This window comes from Gigantopelta aegis, chromosome 9, assembly GCF_016097555.1.
Source record: "Gigantopelta aegis isolate Gae_Host chromosome 9, Gae_host_genome, whole genome shotgun sequence".
Lineage (NCBI taxonomy): Eukaryota > Metazoa > Mollusca > Gastropoda > Neomphalida > Peltospiridae > Gigantopelta > Gigantopelta aegis.
In genome coordinates, this window is record NC_054707.1 from 48,603,065 (window position 1) to 48,620,166 (window position 17,102).

The following is a 17,102-nucleotide window of genomic DNA, read 5'->3' on the forward strand; positions in this document are numbered from 1 at the left end:
ACCAGCAATACATGTGTATATGTATGCCTATAAAAGTACTCTCTTCTAAGTGTTATTACATTCCAAAGTTGTTTTATAATTAAACTTACGTGTACACGTGAGCCCTATTCAGAAACATATACTTTTTTTTACTTGTTTACTCTTAAAATAAATATACTTTGCATACCACGCTACTAAGCCTGTGTCAAAATGTTATTCATCACAACATATTTCTCAAATTTAACAAAATGCATAGAAAACATAACAAATAACTTCGAACTCAAAAGGAAACATATTTGCTTCTGAGGTTTCCCAAAAGTCAAAGTATTTATAATTCTGAAGTTTGATTTGTGTCAGTCGAGGAGAAAGAATGATAGAAAGATAGAATGAAAGAAAAGAAAGTAAAGAGTGGATAACAATGCAACAACCAACTGTTTAATAACACAGTGAAACCATCAATTCTCTGTAAATGGGAATTTCCTCCTCTGAACCAGAGATTTTTCACGGTCCCTTTTTAAACATCAGTACACTACAGAACCTCTCTAAAGCAGATACCCCTTAAAAGCAGACTTTCTACTTCATCCCATAGGTATCTCATTTAGAAATGTATGCTACATATATTAAATATATGTTAAATGTGTCCGAAATGTATAACGTAGTACATTTGAGCAACTGTTGGTGTTTAATGAAACATAATGAATTATCTCAAAATCCTGCTGGTACACTGGCATGCTGATGGTAACAAAATAATAATAAAATAAAAGTTCCATAAATACCACATACTAATTTAATTCCTCATTATCACAAATATTTTAGGTACAAATCTGTAGAATGTAATTAACCGGGACATTAAGTATTTGATGCTATCATAAAGATAAAAAAAACATAAAACTCATGCTTAACAAATCATTTCCATAAAATGTGTATCTGAATCACCCAAATCTCATAATTATGATTACTCATCCTGGTATACATGTAAATTACTTTAAAAAACCAAAATGCATAATGTCTTTTTAATATAAGGCTATAAATGACACAAAGTGCAATACTCTTCATTAAAAAGATCACTCTCTACTTTTAAATATTATGTGAAACACTTGACTGACAAAAGAAAACTACATATTCTTCATTTACATCTTACGTAATGCATTTTGTCTGCATTCATTTACATCTTGAAAGTCAAATGGTACCTTCAACAATAATAACCATGATAACACTTGGGAGTCAAAAGAAACGAAACAAAGCATACTTTTCATCTTTTTAACAGAAATAGAAAACAAATCATCATACAAACACTTACATTTCACAAGTGTTAGTAAAAACCATTACATTTTACAGCTAAAATGATTGACACTTGATATGCAAAGACCCTTTTTATAAAAGAAATTCTAAATCATTTAGGTCATCGTTAAAACAACATGTGGTTTTATGTAACCTGGTTCACCATACAGTCAGCACCGCACTCAGTAGAGATTTATCATGTTTTTATTAACACTTTTTTCGATAAATTAAAAAACAATTACTTTTTTTGTAATAATTGTTTATGATTTGTTTTTGAATTTATCAATCTATAGCAGTCACAAATTATGTTATACTAAGTCTGTAACAGTTAGATTTTTTTTCATATACACATAAATCGGTTTCTCTTTTATCATTGTCATAATCTATTTTCTTTAATGTCATTTTCTAAATTTTACTGATAAATAACATTAAGATTTTCGAGTAATATAATTCAATCTGAATTGAGTAAAGCATATAAAAGCAGAAGTCTATAATCATAACTAATAAAACCAATGATGTTCAGAACACACTGGCCCATTGTGGATTCTCCGTGGTCTAACCTTGGATTGAATGTTTGTAATTTTACTGATCGTGATCCAAAACCTGTGTGCCAGAAGTCTGCATCACACATAGGGCCAAGACTGCAGACTGGGTGCTTATAAAACATTTAAGATGCTAGACTCAACACTGTAATAGAGTCCGAGACTCTTAACGTCATGGCAATGCTATACAAATTGCATGTTGTCATTAGATTTGACTCAACACTGTAATAGAGTCCGAGACTCTTAACGTCATGGCAATGCTATACAAATTGCATGTTGTCATTAGATTTGAGTCTACACTGTAAAGTTTTATAAACATGGCATGTCACTATTTGTCATTCATCCAAGTAAGATTTATGGAAACGGACAAGAATTTTCTGCAACTGTAATAAGTTGGGGTGAATTAAGTCTAGTTACAACAAAAAAATATTGTTTTAAAGACTGACCTAAAAGACAAGAAACAAAAACCTGTACTCTTCTAACACCTGATACCCTTATATAAAACAAAATCATATTCCTGAATCCTTTTAGAGTTTTAAAAAAAACCCTAACCTGTGACCTTATACTCCAACAAAGAAGGTGTAACACTTGAAGAGTGATAACACGATAAAGAGTCCATGCTAAGGTATCAGACATGCACACTCACACAACCAGAATCCACTAACAGGAGGAAGATAATTGCATAAACTATTTGTGTGTCATAACACTATATATATATATATATATATATATATATATACTGGTGCTTTATTATATGTGTGTATATAGCACCCGAATCTCAAAATGATAATAACAATAACAAGAGATGAATTTACAACAATGTCTGTGAATGACAACAATCAAACAATGTCAGCAGACTATCTTCAAATGGTTTTCGTCTCAAGTGTCAATAAATCTTTATAAAACAAGGAATATTTACACTATCTGTACAGTAAACATTAACATGGTAAATAGAAAAACTTATATTTAATGAAATTAAACTATTTACTGTAAACAACTTATTATCCTAAGGACATAAAATGAAAAGGAAATCAAAAAAATATGTGATCACAAATTTGGAATTATATATGGCGAACTGTTAATAACTCTCTTGAAATATAGTGGCATTATGGAATGTTAAAAATACAATCAGACCAACATTAAACAGCCACTAATAAAAGAAACGAAAGGAATATTTATTTAACAACACCTCAGCACATTTCAAACTACAGCTATTTAGTGTCTAACATGGTTATTTTGATATTTGGTTGCCAGAAAGATGGGAAACATGCTGTCACTACATTGGCTACCCATGATAAAACAGCATGGGATATTTGATATGAACGTTCCCATAGAATTGTACATACGTTGTACCAAGGCCTTTGATGTAACTGGCTTCCGTGGTGTCGTCGTCGTTAAGCCATTGGACATAAGGCTGGTAGGTACTGGGTTTACAGCCCGGATACTGGCTTTCACTCAGAGTGAGTTTTAACAACTACACCCTCTTCAGTCTCACTAACAACTAACAACTAACACACTGTCCTGGACAGACAGCCCAGATAGCTGAGGTATGCCCAGGACAGCGTGTTTGAACCTTAATGGGATATAAGCACGAAAATAAGTTGAATGAATGAAATCAATGACGTCTAGTCGTAAGACAGCATAGGGCGGGATGTAGCCCAGTTGTAAAGCACTCGACAAGTTCAGTCTAGGATCAATTTCCGTTGGTGGGCCTATTGGGCCATTTCTTGATCCAGCCAGTGCACCACAACTGGTATATTAAAGGCTGTGGTATGTGATATCTTTGTCTGCGGGATGGTGCATATAAAAGATCCCATGTTACTAATAGAAAAATGTAGCGGGTTTTCCTCTCTAAAGACTATATGTCAGAATTAACAGATGTCTGACATCCATTAGCTGATGATTAATAATTCAATGTGCTCTAGTGGTGTCATTAAACACAACTTTTAACTTTAACTTTTGGAATAGGAGTCTGTTAAGGGCAATTTATCATGTGACCCATCGCACCATTGGTGAGTGCTTTACCATTGATGTACATCCACCACCCTTCTCACCCCTTGCTTATACATGAAGTGGGTGATCTGTGCAATCTAATTAAAATTAGCTCCACTATTACATGTGGATCTAACAGCAGCCAGTTGGAGCTCATGTCCACCAATCAAAACCTTACTTGCAGAATCATGCCAGTGATTTGAAAATAATTTGAAAACATTCCGAATTATCCTGAGGGTATACGATATGTTTCATGTGAATTACGAATGCCTTATTTAGACCAGTAGAACTAATTTTAATCAGATTGCTAACAACACTGCGTAGTCTCCAATGTCCAGGTAACATTTCGTCTGTAAATAATAATTTAAATATTGACCAATCACACTTCGCCTTTTATAACGTTACTTGGGAGCATACAGATTCTAAAAATATCGGGAGAGTCAATTTTATTGGCTTCAGTACAGCGAACCATACCAATACGTACGGGATGGGTTATCAGTCTTCCATTTTACATTACAAATTATTTATTTATTTATAAAAAAAAACCCCAACTAAATCAGTCTTCAGTTTTACATTACAATTATTTATTTTATAAAATAAAACATGTTTTAAGGCATTCGTAATTCACACGAAATATGTTGTATACCCTCAGGATAATTCGGAATGTTTTCAAATTATTTTTAAATCACTGGCATGATTCTGCAAGCAAGGTTTTGATTGGTGGACATGAGCTCCAACTGACTGCTGTTAGATCCACATGTAATAGTGGAGCTAATTTTAATTAGATTGGTGATCTGTGCTAAATTACTGGCATTATGAGAATAGTAAACTAACATAACCAATATTTAGACTAGTGACAGCTTTATTGAGGTGGCTGCTTAAGAAGATTTGACTACAATTTACTTTTTTCTATGAATATGACCGAATTAACAATCAGCCAAACATAAAATTATATAGTATATTTTTCTTTTCACAAAATAACTTGGAATACAAAGATTTTATGGATTGTAAAAATATGGGCATATATTTTCCATTGATGCACTTTACCAAAGACAATATATACAATTTAAAAACTGGTGGTAATTCAGAAAATTGCTTTTGCTTTTCTTCATTTCATGAACCACCTGTTAAATACTTTAGAGAACTCTATTCAAATTATAGATTTCTACCACTGTATTACAATTCCTCCTATTATTGTGGCATTTACACACTCGGAGCTAATATGCTGAGCCTCAACAAATACCGATAACAAAGACTTGGTTGACATTCTCCATATTAAAAAAACACTTGTGACGAATCCTCTATTTATAAAGTGGTTATGAGTTTGCATACTTGTCGATATACCGGGAACAATATTTTAAAAATCTTCAGTAACAAAAGTTTTTTTCACATGATGTTTACATGGATAACTAACTTCTCAGTTACTTGAATCATATTTGCTTAATCCGTGCATAGCCTAATTGAAACATATATGCATTACTGTTCTGTTCTAAATTGACATTCCAAATGTATTTTAAACAACTCGATTTTGCAAATGATATATTACTTTTAAAGTGCCCAAAATCATTCTACAACATTCTTCTGAATAGACTGAACAGTTAATTAAAAACATAAGCATTTCACTATGTAACCAAAGCAATGGTCTGCATGAAATATTGTGCCCTAGATATGCAGCATATATGTGGAATAATCATAATCAATATTTTGATTAGTCTTCTAAAATGACACTCTCACACTAGATTAAAATATAATGCTGTGGAATAATAAAAATGGACCATGATTGCTGTTATCAGCAATGTGTCACTAGCATGTACTGTATATATCATTTTTATAATCTTCTTTATATATAACTTGTTTGTAATTATTTTAAAGTACATAATTGTTTGAAAAGTGAATATTTTTCCAAAATGTTCATTTGTGGTTTATATTATTAAGAAAACAATCTAAGTTATAATTAAATATGAATGGAAAAATGTGTTTTTATTGACTAGTTTATATTAACTTTTCTAATTGATTTCATTAAATTTTTCACCATAAGACATGAAATAAAACCAGAATGGGAATGTACAATGTAATGGAAACTGCAATAAATATACAGCAGGATTCAGTTGCAGAATTATTTCATTTTATTTTATATTAAGTGTCATGACCAAATAAATATCCCTACTAGGAGGTATACTGGACAAACATCTGAAAAGGATTGGAATCAAGATCATCATGTTTTAAAAGCCAATGACAAATGATTGTTTAGCTTTAAATTAAAATAGTCTATCACACAGGATACACGTTCACACTTGTTAATATCTTTGTATAGCTTTGTACATCTCTGTCAATTTCATCTCTTTAACCCCCCTCCCCCACTTCTTTCTCTTTTTCTGTATGTCTTTGCTCATTCTTGTATATTTCTGTCCTTGTTCATCCTTGTAATATTCTGTCTTCGCAATGAAGATGGTCTGGAAGAACTGATCTTGCTTGGCTGAGCAGGGCTACCTAAAGAGCTGGTCGTATTCGAGGAGGACGTACTCAATCACCTTCCCCTGGTAGATGGACTGGACGGCCATGTTGACCGCATCGCCCTCTGTCCACATCAACGTCGGACCAAACACAATGGCAACATTCTGGGTCTGCATCCGGTTCTCGTGACTCTTGTCTATAACTCTGTGAAAAAACAAAACAAGAAAGGACCATTTAGTTATTTTCTAGCCTTTTGAACAAGCAGCCTGAAATAAAACATTAGTTAAGTAAAATAAATCATTTACATTTAAAACCTATTGACAAATATTTTAAAAGCCATGTATACTACACTACTTCTATCACAATTTAGTAAGGGATTTTTATCTGTAGACAGGAGATTTCACACGATAGCCATGGATATGCGAGGTGTGGTAAACTGGCGGGGATGTGAAATATAAAGACCAAACTGATTCACCGTGGGTTACTGATCCTGCTCTACCACTGGACAACATTCTTTCATAAGAAAGACATTCTAAATTACTGGCAAACTCAGCAAAGACAATTCATGTTGTACTTTTCTGTCGTTCTGTCAGTACTGAAAGCTTTTAGAAGCATTGAAAATACAGTTTTAAACCCCATGTCTCACATTTTTTATGAATAATACATTTTGAAAGTAAATTATAAAGGTTTAATCTTCAGAAACCTTTTGGTTCAAGGTATAATACACAACCAAAAACAAGCTTGTCTGTTTCTTTATTTTGTTTAACGACACCACTAGAGTACACTGCTTTATTAATCATTGGCTTTTGGATATACCAAAAACAATGTCAAAGCTTTGACTTTGACTGGTGTCTGCATCTTAACCTAACTTATATCACAAAATAATGTTTGTCACAACATTATCAACATCTATAAGGGAATAAAATCAAATGGGTTGACAGTGAAAAGTCAAATGGGTTTTGGGTGTTGTTTTTTTTGTGTTATGCACAAAATGTGGCTTATTTAGCATTGTTTTAATTAAATTAAACTAGTTCCAAATAGCAGCATGAAGACTTACTTTCTTAAATGGTGGATGATAAACTTTATCGTGTCATAATTGCACCTTGGCAATTCTGCAACCAGGTCTTTAAATGCCCTCAGTCTGTCTATATTTTTATCTTTACCTGTAGCACAAAGGAATAGTGTTAATTGCAAAATATGCATCAAATTATGTCTGAAAAAAGGCAAATTAATTACAAAAAATGGATGAATCATCCAACCACATTTTCAGCTGGAAATGAATCAAAACAAATATATCATGCACAAATCATTCAATGTCCATTACCAGTGAAATAATCTAAAATATCATCGGAAAGTTAAACAATTACATGTATAATAATAATAAAAATAAATAAAATAAATTACTGTAAGCTACTTCAATACTGTAAACATATATGGGACTTTTTTTGTTTAATATGCTTGTTCGCAATGACCACAGCCTTTAATTTTGGCTTTACATAGGGAAATAAAAAAGGTTTTATTTAACGACGCACTCAACACATTGTATTTACGGTTATATAGCGTCAGACATATGGTTAAGGATCACACAGATATTGAGAGAGGAAACCCGCTGTCACCACTTCATAGGCTACTCTTTTCGATTAGCAGCAAGGGATCTTTTATATGCACCACCCCACAGACAGGGTCGTACATACCACAGCCTTTGATATACCAGTCGAGGTGCACTGGCTGGAACGAGAAATAGCTCAATGGGCCCACCGACGGGGATCGATCCCACTTTACATAGGGATTCATTACATAGGAATTCATTAAGAAAACAAATGGCCGTGGTTATCATTCTATGCAGAGTTCCAACTAAATGCACAATATACAGGGAGAGGGCCAGGTAAGCTAGCAAACTTGTGCTCAATTGTTTATGCAATAAAATATGGTTTCAATCAAACTATGTATAATGGTTTTTAAAAACTTTAGACTGAAAATAAACACTTGGATAACAGAAGTACACCGGATATAGCAGTAATAAAGAAATCAACATTCCAAACAAGCAACTTTTAAGGCTTAGCAAGAGATATTGCATAAATTACCAAAAAGAAAAAAACCCACCTTTAATAAAGTTTCTACAAATCTATTACTGTAGATGTGTATTCTGATAACTTGCTTAAAAATTACACCTATTTTCTTTTCCAGTCTCTCTTAACTATGATTCAAATAATTCTTGAGTTAAGAGGGGTTTACACAGCTCCCTGAAGAACGGCTTGAGAGAACAATGAATGAATGAATGAATGAATGTTTAACGACACCCCAGCACGAAAAATACACCGGCTATTGGGTGTCAAACTATGGTAAATGTAAACACAATGTGATGATCAACATCAATACAAAAATTCAACAGTCAAACAAAAACACAGTGCAAAGGACTGTGCAAAAATACAAACATCACAGGTAAATAATATTTAAAATTTAGAATAAAATTCAGTATCGCGTAAAAACTGCAATAAAAGTTCTGGATGGAATCGAAATAATTCCATCACATTTCTTTGTCCAAATAAATCTTTTCGAGTTGCAGACAACTGCTTACACTCCACCAAAATGTGTCGCACAGTCAGAAGACACTGACAGTGCTCACAATGAGGTGGAGGATCTTTCTTTAAGATAAATGAATGGGTCGAGTAAGTACGACCGATGTGGGCACAACACAAGACAATTTCGTCCTTCCTGCACCATCTATAGGAGGACTGCCACTCTGCCAAGACTGGCTTGATGGTATGATAATGAAGATGATGAATGAATGTTTAACGACACCCCAGCACGAAAAATACATCGGCTATTGGGTGTCAAACTATGGTAATGCAAACAAATAAGGTGATGATCAACATCAATATAAAAATTCTAAATTTAAATAAAAACAGTGTAAAGAACTGTGCAAACATACAAATATCACAGATAGATACTGACTTTTACTCAAAATTTCAATTTGTGCTGTATTGGCCATTCTCAAAGAGAATGTTACACCCCTGCACCACGGTGAGGTTACAGCATGCGCAGGGGCTTGAGAGAACAGGTCAACACATTGTTATCCCACTTTAGCTTAACTAAAGTATTGTACTTTAATATTCAGTAATAACTCACATATAGCTTCTTTGAATCTGTCAAATAATACTTGAGGAAAGAGGGGTTCACACAGCTCTCTGAAGAACAGCTTGAGAGAACCAGTGAGCACATTGATATCCCATTGATCATCATCCAAGTTGTACGGCTCATCTGTAAAACACACTGATCAGTAGATCTTATTCAAAAACATCAATTACTATCACATTTTTAAGGAGAATATTAAATTCTATAACCGGAAGTAGTAGTAATACTACTAGCATTTGATAACAAAATCTTACGATTTTCAGAACGAGTGTATAATTTGGAAACTTTTCAATTGAATGCGGAAAATGATCAAACATTATATATGACATGTAAAGATGAGTGTTCAAATTGTCTATTTTTTTTCAACTTCACTCCTTTTTCCTGGGAAGGGAGAAGTCACTTCTCCCTTCTTTTTCAATTCTAAATAAGGGCCTGAAGATTTAACCTTAGAACCTTACAGTGTTTTTTTTTTTTAAATAGTTATTGGACAGAAAATTAATTCATTGAATCATAAACATTATTTCCATTTTCTTTCATAACCAAACCACCTATAATTATACAATGTGTTATGAAGTTAGAAACAAATTTCACGATATTTGTTTTTAGCTAACAACAACAACAATACCTTTATCAACGATGAACCTCAACCTCTGGATTTCAGCCTGATTTCCACTGATTCTGTACAACCCATCGTGGTTAAGCCCTGCAATAATTAGTCGAGATTCAGTTAAAGCTGTATATAGCACTGGTCCTTCTCATGTGATCTGTCATGTTCTCCTACCAACTCTCCCTCACCCCAGCCATGACTAGCATCCACAATTAGCTATCTTTACATCCTGGCACATCCCAAAACATAGGGAGAAAATTGTAACAAAAGAGATTTTGTTTCTCAGTGTTACTGTTTCAAGAAAATATTTTATCTAGATATCTGGCTACTTTATTTACTTCACTCTTAATTTTCATTTAAAATACCACAATCTATACATCAACTAATTTTATACCCGACTATCTTAAATCATAGGTTATTGTATTATAAATACACATCGGACACCAAATAATGTGTTGTGATGTTACAAACCCCACCTAGTATTTTAGGAGATCCTAGTAAGCTGGCACATTTGTGCCCAATCCTTTTGTTTATTATGCAATAAAATATGTTTACATATCAAAACCCCCATTCCTCTCCTTTAGCTAGGACATAAACACACACCTCTGTTTTCAATGGCTGCCACACACATCTTGACAAACTTTGGCACGGTGCAATGTTCTCTGTCACACAGCTCTCGCAGATTGGTTCCAAACACAGTATCTGTAAAACATGGAATCGAGAAAATATCAATCGAAAAAAATGCTTTAATAGAACATCAGATCTATGCCTAGACTTAAAACACAATATGACTGGGCCTCAACTAACATTAACAGAGAGATTTATGCCTAGACTTCTATCAGAACATGATAAAGGTATACACAAAATGTCGGCTTAATATCTTGAGGCAGTGGGGGGGGGGGGGAGGGGAGGGGGGAGAGGGGAGAGGAATTTATATCTCCTTCAAGGGCCATAACTCTGTCAAAAAATGGGTAAATTGTCATGAAATTCAACCTTGATTTGTAATAGTACCTGGAAAAGCCATACACAAAATTTCAGCTCAATAGCTTGAGGCACAGTGAAAAAAACATCCGGAAAACTATATGTGGGATAGACAGACAGACAAACAGATGAAGATGAAACCCATAGTCCCCTCTGGTTGGACTGGTAGAGAGGACTAATAATAATACCTTAGATTGCAACAAAAAACCCAAAACATTGGCTATATTATGTTTAATAATTATAGCTTATATTGTAATGTTAAAAAAACAAATGTTGGCTGTATTGCATTTAATAATTATTGTTTATTTTGTAATGGAAAACACCAAATGTTGCTTGCATTACGTTTCATAATTATAGCTTAGATTGAACTGTTAAAAAAACAAATGTTGGCTGTATTACATTTAATAATTATAGCTTAGACTATAATGTAAAAATCCAATGTTTGCTGTATTACGTTTAATAATGCCCCTTCGTACGAGATCCTCCTGCGTGGGTCTCCGGGAAATGAGGTTGAGCAGTTTGGTACGAATTCCCCAGAAATAGCTGTTTGGAGGGGATTGCGGGTTAAAAACATCACTCTCTGAGGCACTCCGTGTGCAGAGAGCTGGAAAAGAGAAACATTCAAACAGCTCTCAAACTGACAACTCAAATTAAGAAAACATAATGGAACTCGTGACATCGTGAAAGCTTAATTTAAGACTTCAAAGTTTAAATGAATTTAAATGTGTTGATGTTTGGTTAAACAGACATTCCTTTCCTTTCCATAACACTGACTATTAGCTACAAATGCTATACAGTGATGAAAAGGCAAGCTGTACCTTTATACAACAAATGGTCTTTTAATACATTTTTCACTGAAGCCATTGCAGCGTAGCTTTTCATACACAAGTCATGGTCTACCTCCTGCTAACAGTTTCTTGTTGAAAGTCTGCAAACTAAATGTATGTTGACTGGTTCCCAAAGTGGTTATTCGGTTATATATGTGTAACATAAACACCAGTCTAGCATGCATTAGTGAAAAGTGGATGTTTCAGCGTTCCCCTGGAATAATGGGGGAAATCCCACATATCTACTGAGTAAGGTTGATCATATGACATATTGTACTTTAGCAGATTTGTTTTGTTTTTGTGTGTGTGTGCGTGTGTGTGTGTGTGTGGGGGGGGGGGGACTATTTTAAAGTAGCAGTATATTTTAAACATTGAACACTCACAAAAATGACCAATAAAATGTCACTACTTACGTATCTTGGAAGCCCTGGGTGATTTGTTACCATCTTTACTCTGAAAAATAAAACAATGGATATGAACATTGTATACAAATTTTACCAACGAAAATGATCTATTTTGTGGTTCATGTTCTTATAATGAAAATATAATGTCTAATGTAAAACTGTCCAGTGAACTGAACTGATGGATGGTAAATTTGCGTATGATACACTGCGGGTTAGGCAAATTGAGCACTGTAGTTTAAATGTCTTCAAATGCTGGATGTCTTCTTTATACAGCTTTAAAGACATGGGGCCTAATTCACTAAACTCTCGCAACTTTGCGATCTCGCAGTGCAATGCTAAAAGACTTGCAAAGAGAATGCTTTGTTGTCTAGCAGAACCTAAGAGACCTTTGTGAAATAGGTCCCTGGTCTTCAGCCTGCTGTCATTGAAACTAACAGACAATTAATCTGGACTCGATCTTAACGACGGCAATTGGTGTAGTTGCAATATGAATTGCAGTCGGTCAGGGGCTTCATCAATGGCAATTCTTTGCTGATGGATAAAAACTATTGCCGTTGGTTGAAGAGATTATTTTTGGTTTTTATATTTGTTGCAAATGTTACAGATTTAAAATTGCCATAGGCAGGGTCAAAATGGCCATCGGTGAGCATTTAGTCTGCGACAAAAACATTTTAAAATTGCCGTAGGTATCAAATTCTTAGGTTTGAGCCCTGATTAATAACTGCTAAAATTACATATTAAATGCATTTTCCTCTTTAGAATATCAGTGTTTGTATATTCAAAGTGTTTCTAGTCGCCAAAATGAACTTTTACCATATGATAATTACCGTACAAACAATATATATATATATATAATTAAGTCTGAGCAACTAAAAACATTAGGATGATCAGAAACATACATTTAACATAGAGAGACTGATGTTTTACACCAGAAAATATATTAGTGCAGGTCACAAAAGAGTGTTTAATGTGCACATTCAGAACTAGCTGTTGTAGCGCACGCCTGGCCTGGGCACAGGTGCCGGCCTCGGCCGCCTCCTCTGTACAGGACAGGAAAGGGTGGGGAGGGTTGGAGGGGGGGACCGCCTGCACTGGCAGGTGCAAGAGAGCACCAACAGCCCTACCTAAGTCGGTAACAGGTGGAGGGTGGTTATGGGTGCTATGGAATTTGGAATGACCTGTAGGATTAATGCCAAATGGAAAGAGTGCAGTGTTTTAATAAAGGAAATTAGGCACAATTTTGAACAGTCCGTCGAAAAATAAAGCGGGAGTTACATATGTTTTTTAATTTTATTTAGTATGCCGAGAGTAGCTCGTTATTGGTACATGTTAAATACATGTAGTAAGGGATCTTTTATATGCACCACCCCACAGACAGGATAGCACATACTACAGCCTTTGATACACCAGTCATGGTGTAGTGGCTGGAATGAGAAATAGCTCAATGGGTCCACCGACGAGGATCGATAAAAGACGTAATGCACGTAAGGTGAACGTTTTACCAATGGGCTACATCCCGCCCGTCTCTATAAGAAACACTACAGTATGGAAACATAGACCTTTCTTACATCTGTGAGCAATTTCAGTCGAAGCAGCCACTGGTGAATTAGTTTCTCATCATCGGACTGAAGTAGAACCTGACTGCCTGAAGATGACGTCATCTGAAATAATGTTTATTCACTTAAATTACAGCTGTAAAAAACCCCAAAAAACCCCACTTAAAGTGCTGTGCCAGACCATACACTAAAATTTCAAATTCCACAATTAAATGCTTTCTTAATTCATTGCAATAATATTTTACACCGATATGTAAATCAATAATTACGAAAATGCCCCATGAAAGTATTAAAACATCACTCCCGTAGAACACTGCCGGAAACGACCGAGTAAAATTCTCGGTAAAAACATTTGCCTGTAAATAGCTGTGACGTCACGAAGGGAACGCGCTTCACAGAAACCTACCACGAGATGACTTCCAGCTCAAGCGAAAGTGGGACCGACAGCGACTGCCAAGCTCAATGATCATGCGATTCTTCTTTCGATGATGAATAGTGTAGTAATGACGACTGGACTAATATTTGTGCAACACAACAAATAATGCCGTATCAGTTTGAACCTGGAACATCTTCCGACGAACCACTGGCCTGACAGATGACGATGAAAATGGTCGTGGAGACAGCTTACCACTAATTTACAACTTTTATTCTTGTTTTGTTCTTTAGCTTTTCGTGCGAATTATTTTGCTACACTGTATGTTCTAATACTTGTGATGTAGTAGAAAAGACGATAAATAACTCTTGAATTCTACGAGTCAAGTGGACCCGATATGGGTAATTTTAAGAAATAAACAAAAACGACTTTTAGTCCGTCCCATCCCTCTATGAAGATGTTTTTTTTGTGTGAATAATTTCAGTTTAGTTTGACGTAAAAAAAAAAGTAAAAGTGTTTTGGAAATAACAAAACAATACTATTTTTTGTGTGCAGTTGTGAAAACAGTCTGCTCAGAAATCAATAACTTATTTTAATTTTAAGAAATAAACAAAAACGACTTTTAGTCCATCCCATCCATCGATGAAGATGGGTTTTTGTGTGAATAATTCCAGTTTAGTTTGACGTAAAAAAAAAAGTAAGTGTTTTGGAAATAACAAAACAATACTATTCTTTTGTGTGCAGTTGTGAAAACAGTCTACTAATAAAAAAGATTTTCTCTGTGGGAAGGTACAGTAAAATTAATTTAATGTATTTATAGTCTGTTTTACAGGGAATGCCTTTTTTCATACTATGGAATTTACAAGTCATTTATTTCTGAGCCGATTGTTTTCTAAGATGCATACAAAATTAGCTCTCTTTTTTTTCTTTTTTACAAAAAAAACCCTACATTTTTGTAGGATGGGACGGACTAGGCTATAGATACTTACTTGTCTGTACTTTATTGTTTTAATGTTCTCGAACTGTAAAGAAAAATCTCACAAATGAACGAGATGCAAACGACAACAAATCGGATCTCGATGATTGCACGAACTGTGCATGAGAAAACAAACTGACCGGAGTTGAAAGCATAACGCAATTTGGGACACTGACAATATGCACCCCAAGGTCGTTTCAGTGTGGATGGTGTCGGCTCGTTGTCATTTGTTTTGTGTCGCAGAAAAATTGTTGGTACGGCATCTTTTTTTAAAAGCCATAACACATGGTATTCCCATATCTCGCTTAAGCCGACAAGCCAGTTCGGACGAATCGAAACTAAAATGTCTGCTGTCGCAACGGACTCCGGCATTTTCTTCCCGTCCAGTATTTCCACGTTGTTTTAATCAAATTCACACACAGCTTTCTCACAGCAACATTACTAGCAAATGCGTGAAGACTAAATTTATTGGCTTTTGTATTGCTACAGCCGCCAACAACACGCCGTTTAACCATAATAAACACAAAAGAAGCAATGAACAATGGCGCTGACTATCGAAAGGTGTTCCCTTCGTGACGTTACGGATCAAATCTTACGGAAATTCCCGAAACGAATTCAGCTGGTTCTGTTTTTCAGGAGAATATTTTTAAATGGAAAATATACCGGTATATAATTTTTTTACTTTATTTTTTTTAAATTTTCTAATCATATTAAATAATATCCTGATTGATATAGCTCAATACATCATATATCTGGAACAGCACTTTAACTTTTAAAAAATAACATTTGTGTGCATATCGTCGCGTGAGAGCTAAAAGGTCTTAAGTGGTAGATACGACCTAAAACGTCTTTTTTGCATATCGGAATCGCCATCCCCGATTACATATTGTCACAAAAAATCATAGCTGTGTCCCTAATTGCATCGCTTATACAGAAGGATTTAAATGGTCGTAAGTGAATCACAGATACCAATTTGCACAAAAATAGACATAACTGACACACACGACTTTCCTTCGATTTGCTTGCTGTCCATTATGTGAACACGGCTGGCCGTGTGTGGTAGATACACCCTTTTTAAATACAGTTCGTTATATAATTATGTCTGACATAGGTGGTATGTGCCAAATACGACACAAATGTATTCTTTGTTATCAGTCTGTAATAGAAATGCTAAGTACAATAGAGCATACATTATGTCAATATTTTTATGAGCTTGAATCCTAAAAATAATGACTTTTGTCGTTGTGAGAGCCCGGTCTATTTAAGAAAAACATTTGGTACTGCATGCAACGAACCATTTGGCAACAGACAAGAATGATATCTGTATATATAAATACATGTAGGAATTGCAGTAACATTAATGTTTGTATGGTTTGCTATTTTATGTGCACCATAATTATAATAATAAACATGTTTTGGTGAATTTTCTTGAAAAACAAATCTATTTTGAAATGTTTTTAATTGAAGCAAAGTTTCCAACATGTAATTTGTATCTGTAGATCACCCTAATGTAGGCATTATGGATTAACAATATTGCACATACAAACGTCATTTAAATGTCCAGGACAAAGTCCAGTAACAAAAGACAGTGTAATCAGACGTAAGGTTAAAAGGCGAATAAAGTGAATGTGGCCTCAACATAAACAATAGCAAGATCTATATATTTGGAACAGAATATCCCTGTTCTGAGTCAGATCCTATTGGAGGCCGGACTCAGGATAGGCGTGTTCAAAACCCTAGTGGTATATGGACTATGGACACGTTAAACCAGTTACTAAGCTAAGCTAAGCAACAGAATGTTGAATGTGAACATGACACAACACCCACAAAAACACCACTAGAGCACATTGATTAATTAATCATCGGCTATTGGTAACATTTGGTAATTATGATTCATAATCATCAGAGGAAACCCTCAACACTTTTCCTAATGCAGCAAGGTATATTTTATATGCACTTCCCCACAGACAGGACAGCACATACCACGGCCTTTAT

General features: G+C 34.6%; 1 protein-coding gene across 3 annotated transcripts in view; it reads right to left on the reverse strand.

Moving 5' to 3' along the window:
- Positions 1-5,757: 5,757 nt before the first annotated feature.
- Positions 5,758-17,102, reverse strand: part of LOC121382059 (rho GTPase-activating protein 12-like) — a 48,842-nt gene continuing 37,497 nt past the window's right edge. For all 3 annotated transcript variants that reach the window (XM_041511541.1, XM_041511539.1, XM_041511540.1), the window contains 8 exons: positions 13,771-13,863; positions 12,212-12,251; positions 11,426-11,575; positions 10,594-10,692; positions 10,009-10,086; positions 9,378-9,509; positions 7,306-7,411; positions 5,758-6,452 (listed from right to left, as the gene is read on the reverse strand). In XM_041511541.1, the coding sequence (XP_041367475.1) occupies positions 6,281-6,452; positions 7,306-7,411; positions 9,378-9,509; positions 10,009-10,086; positions 10,594-10,692; positions 11,426-11,575; positions 12,212-12,251; positions 13,771-13,863 (870 nt within the window). In that variant the 3' untranslated portion in view covers positions 5,758-6,280. The remainder of the gene's footprint in view (positions 6,453-7,305; positions 7,412-9,377; positions 9,510-10,008; positions 10,087-10,593; positions 10,693-11,425; positions 11,576-12,211; positions 12,252-13,770; positions 13,864-17,102) is intronic.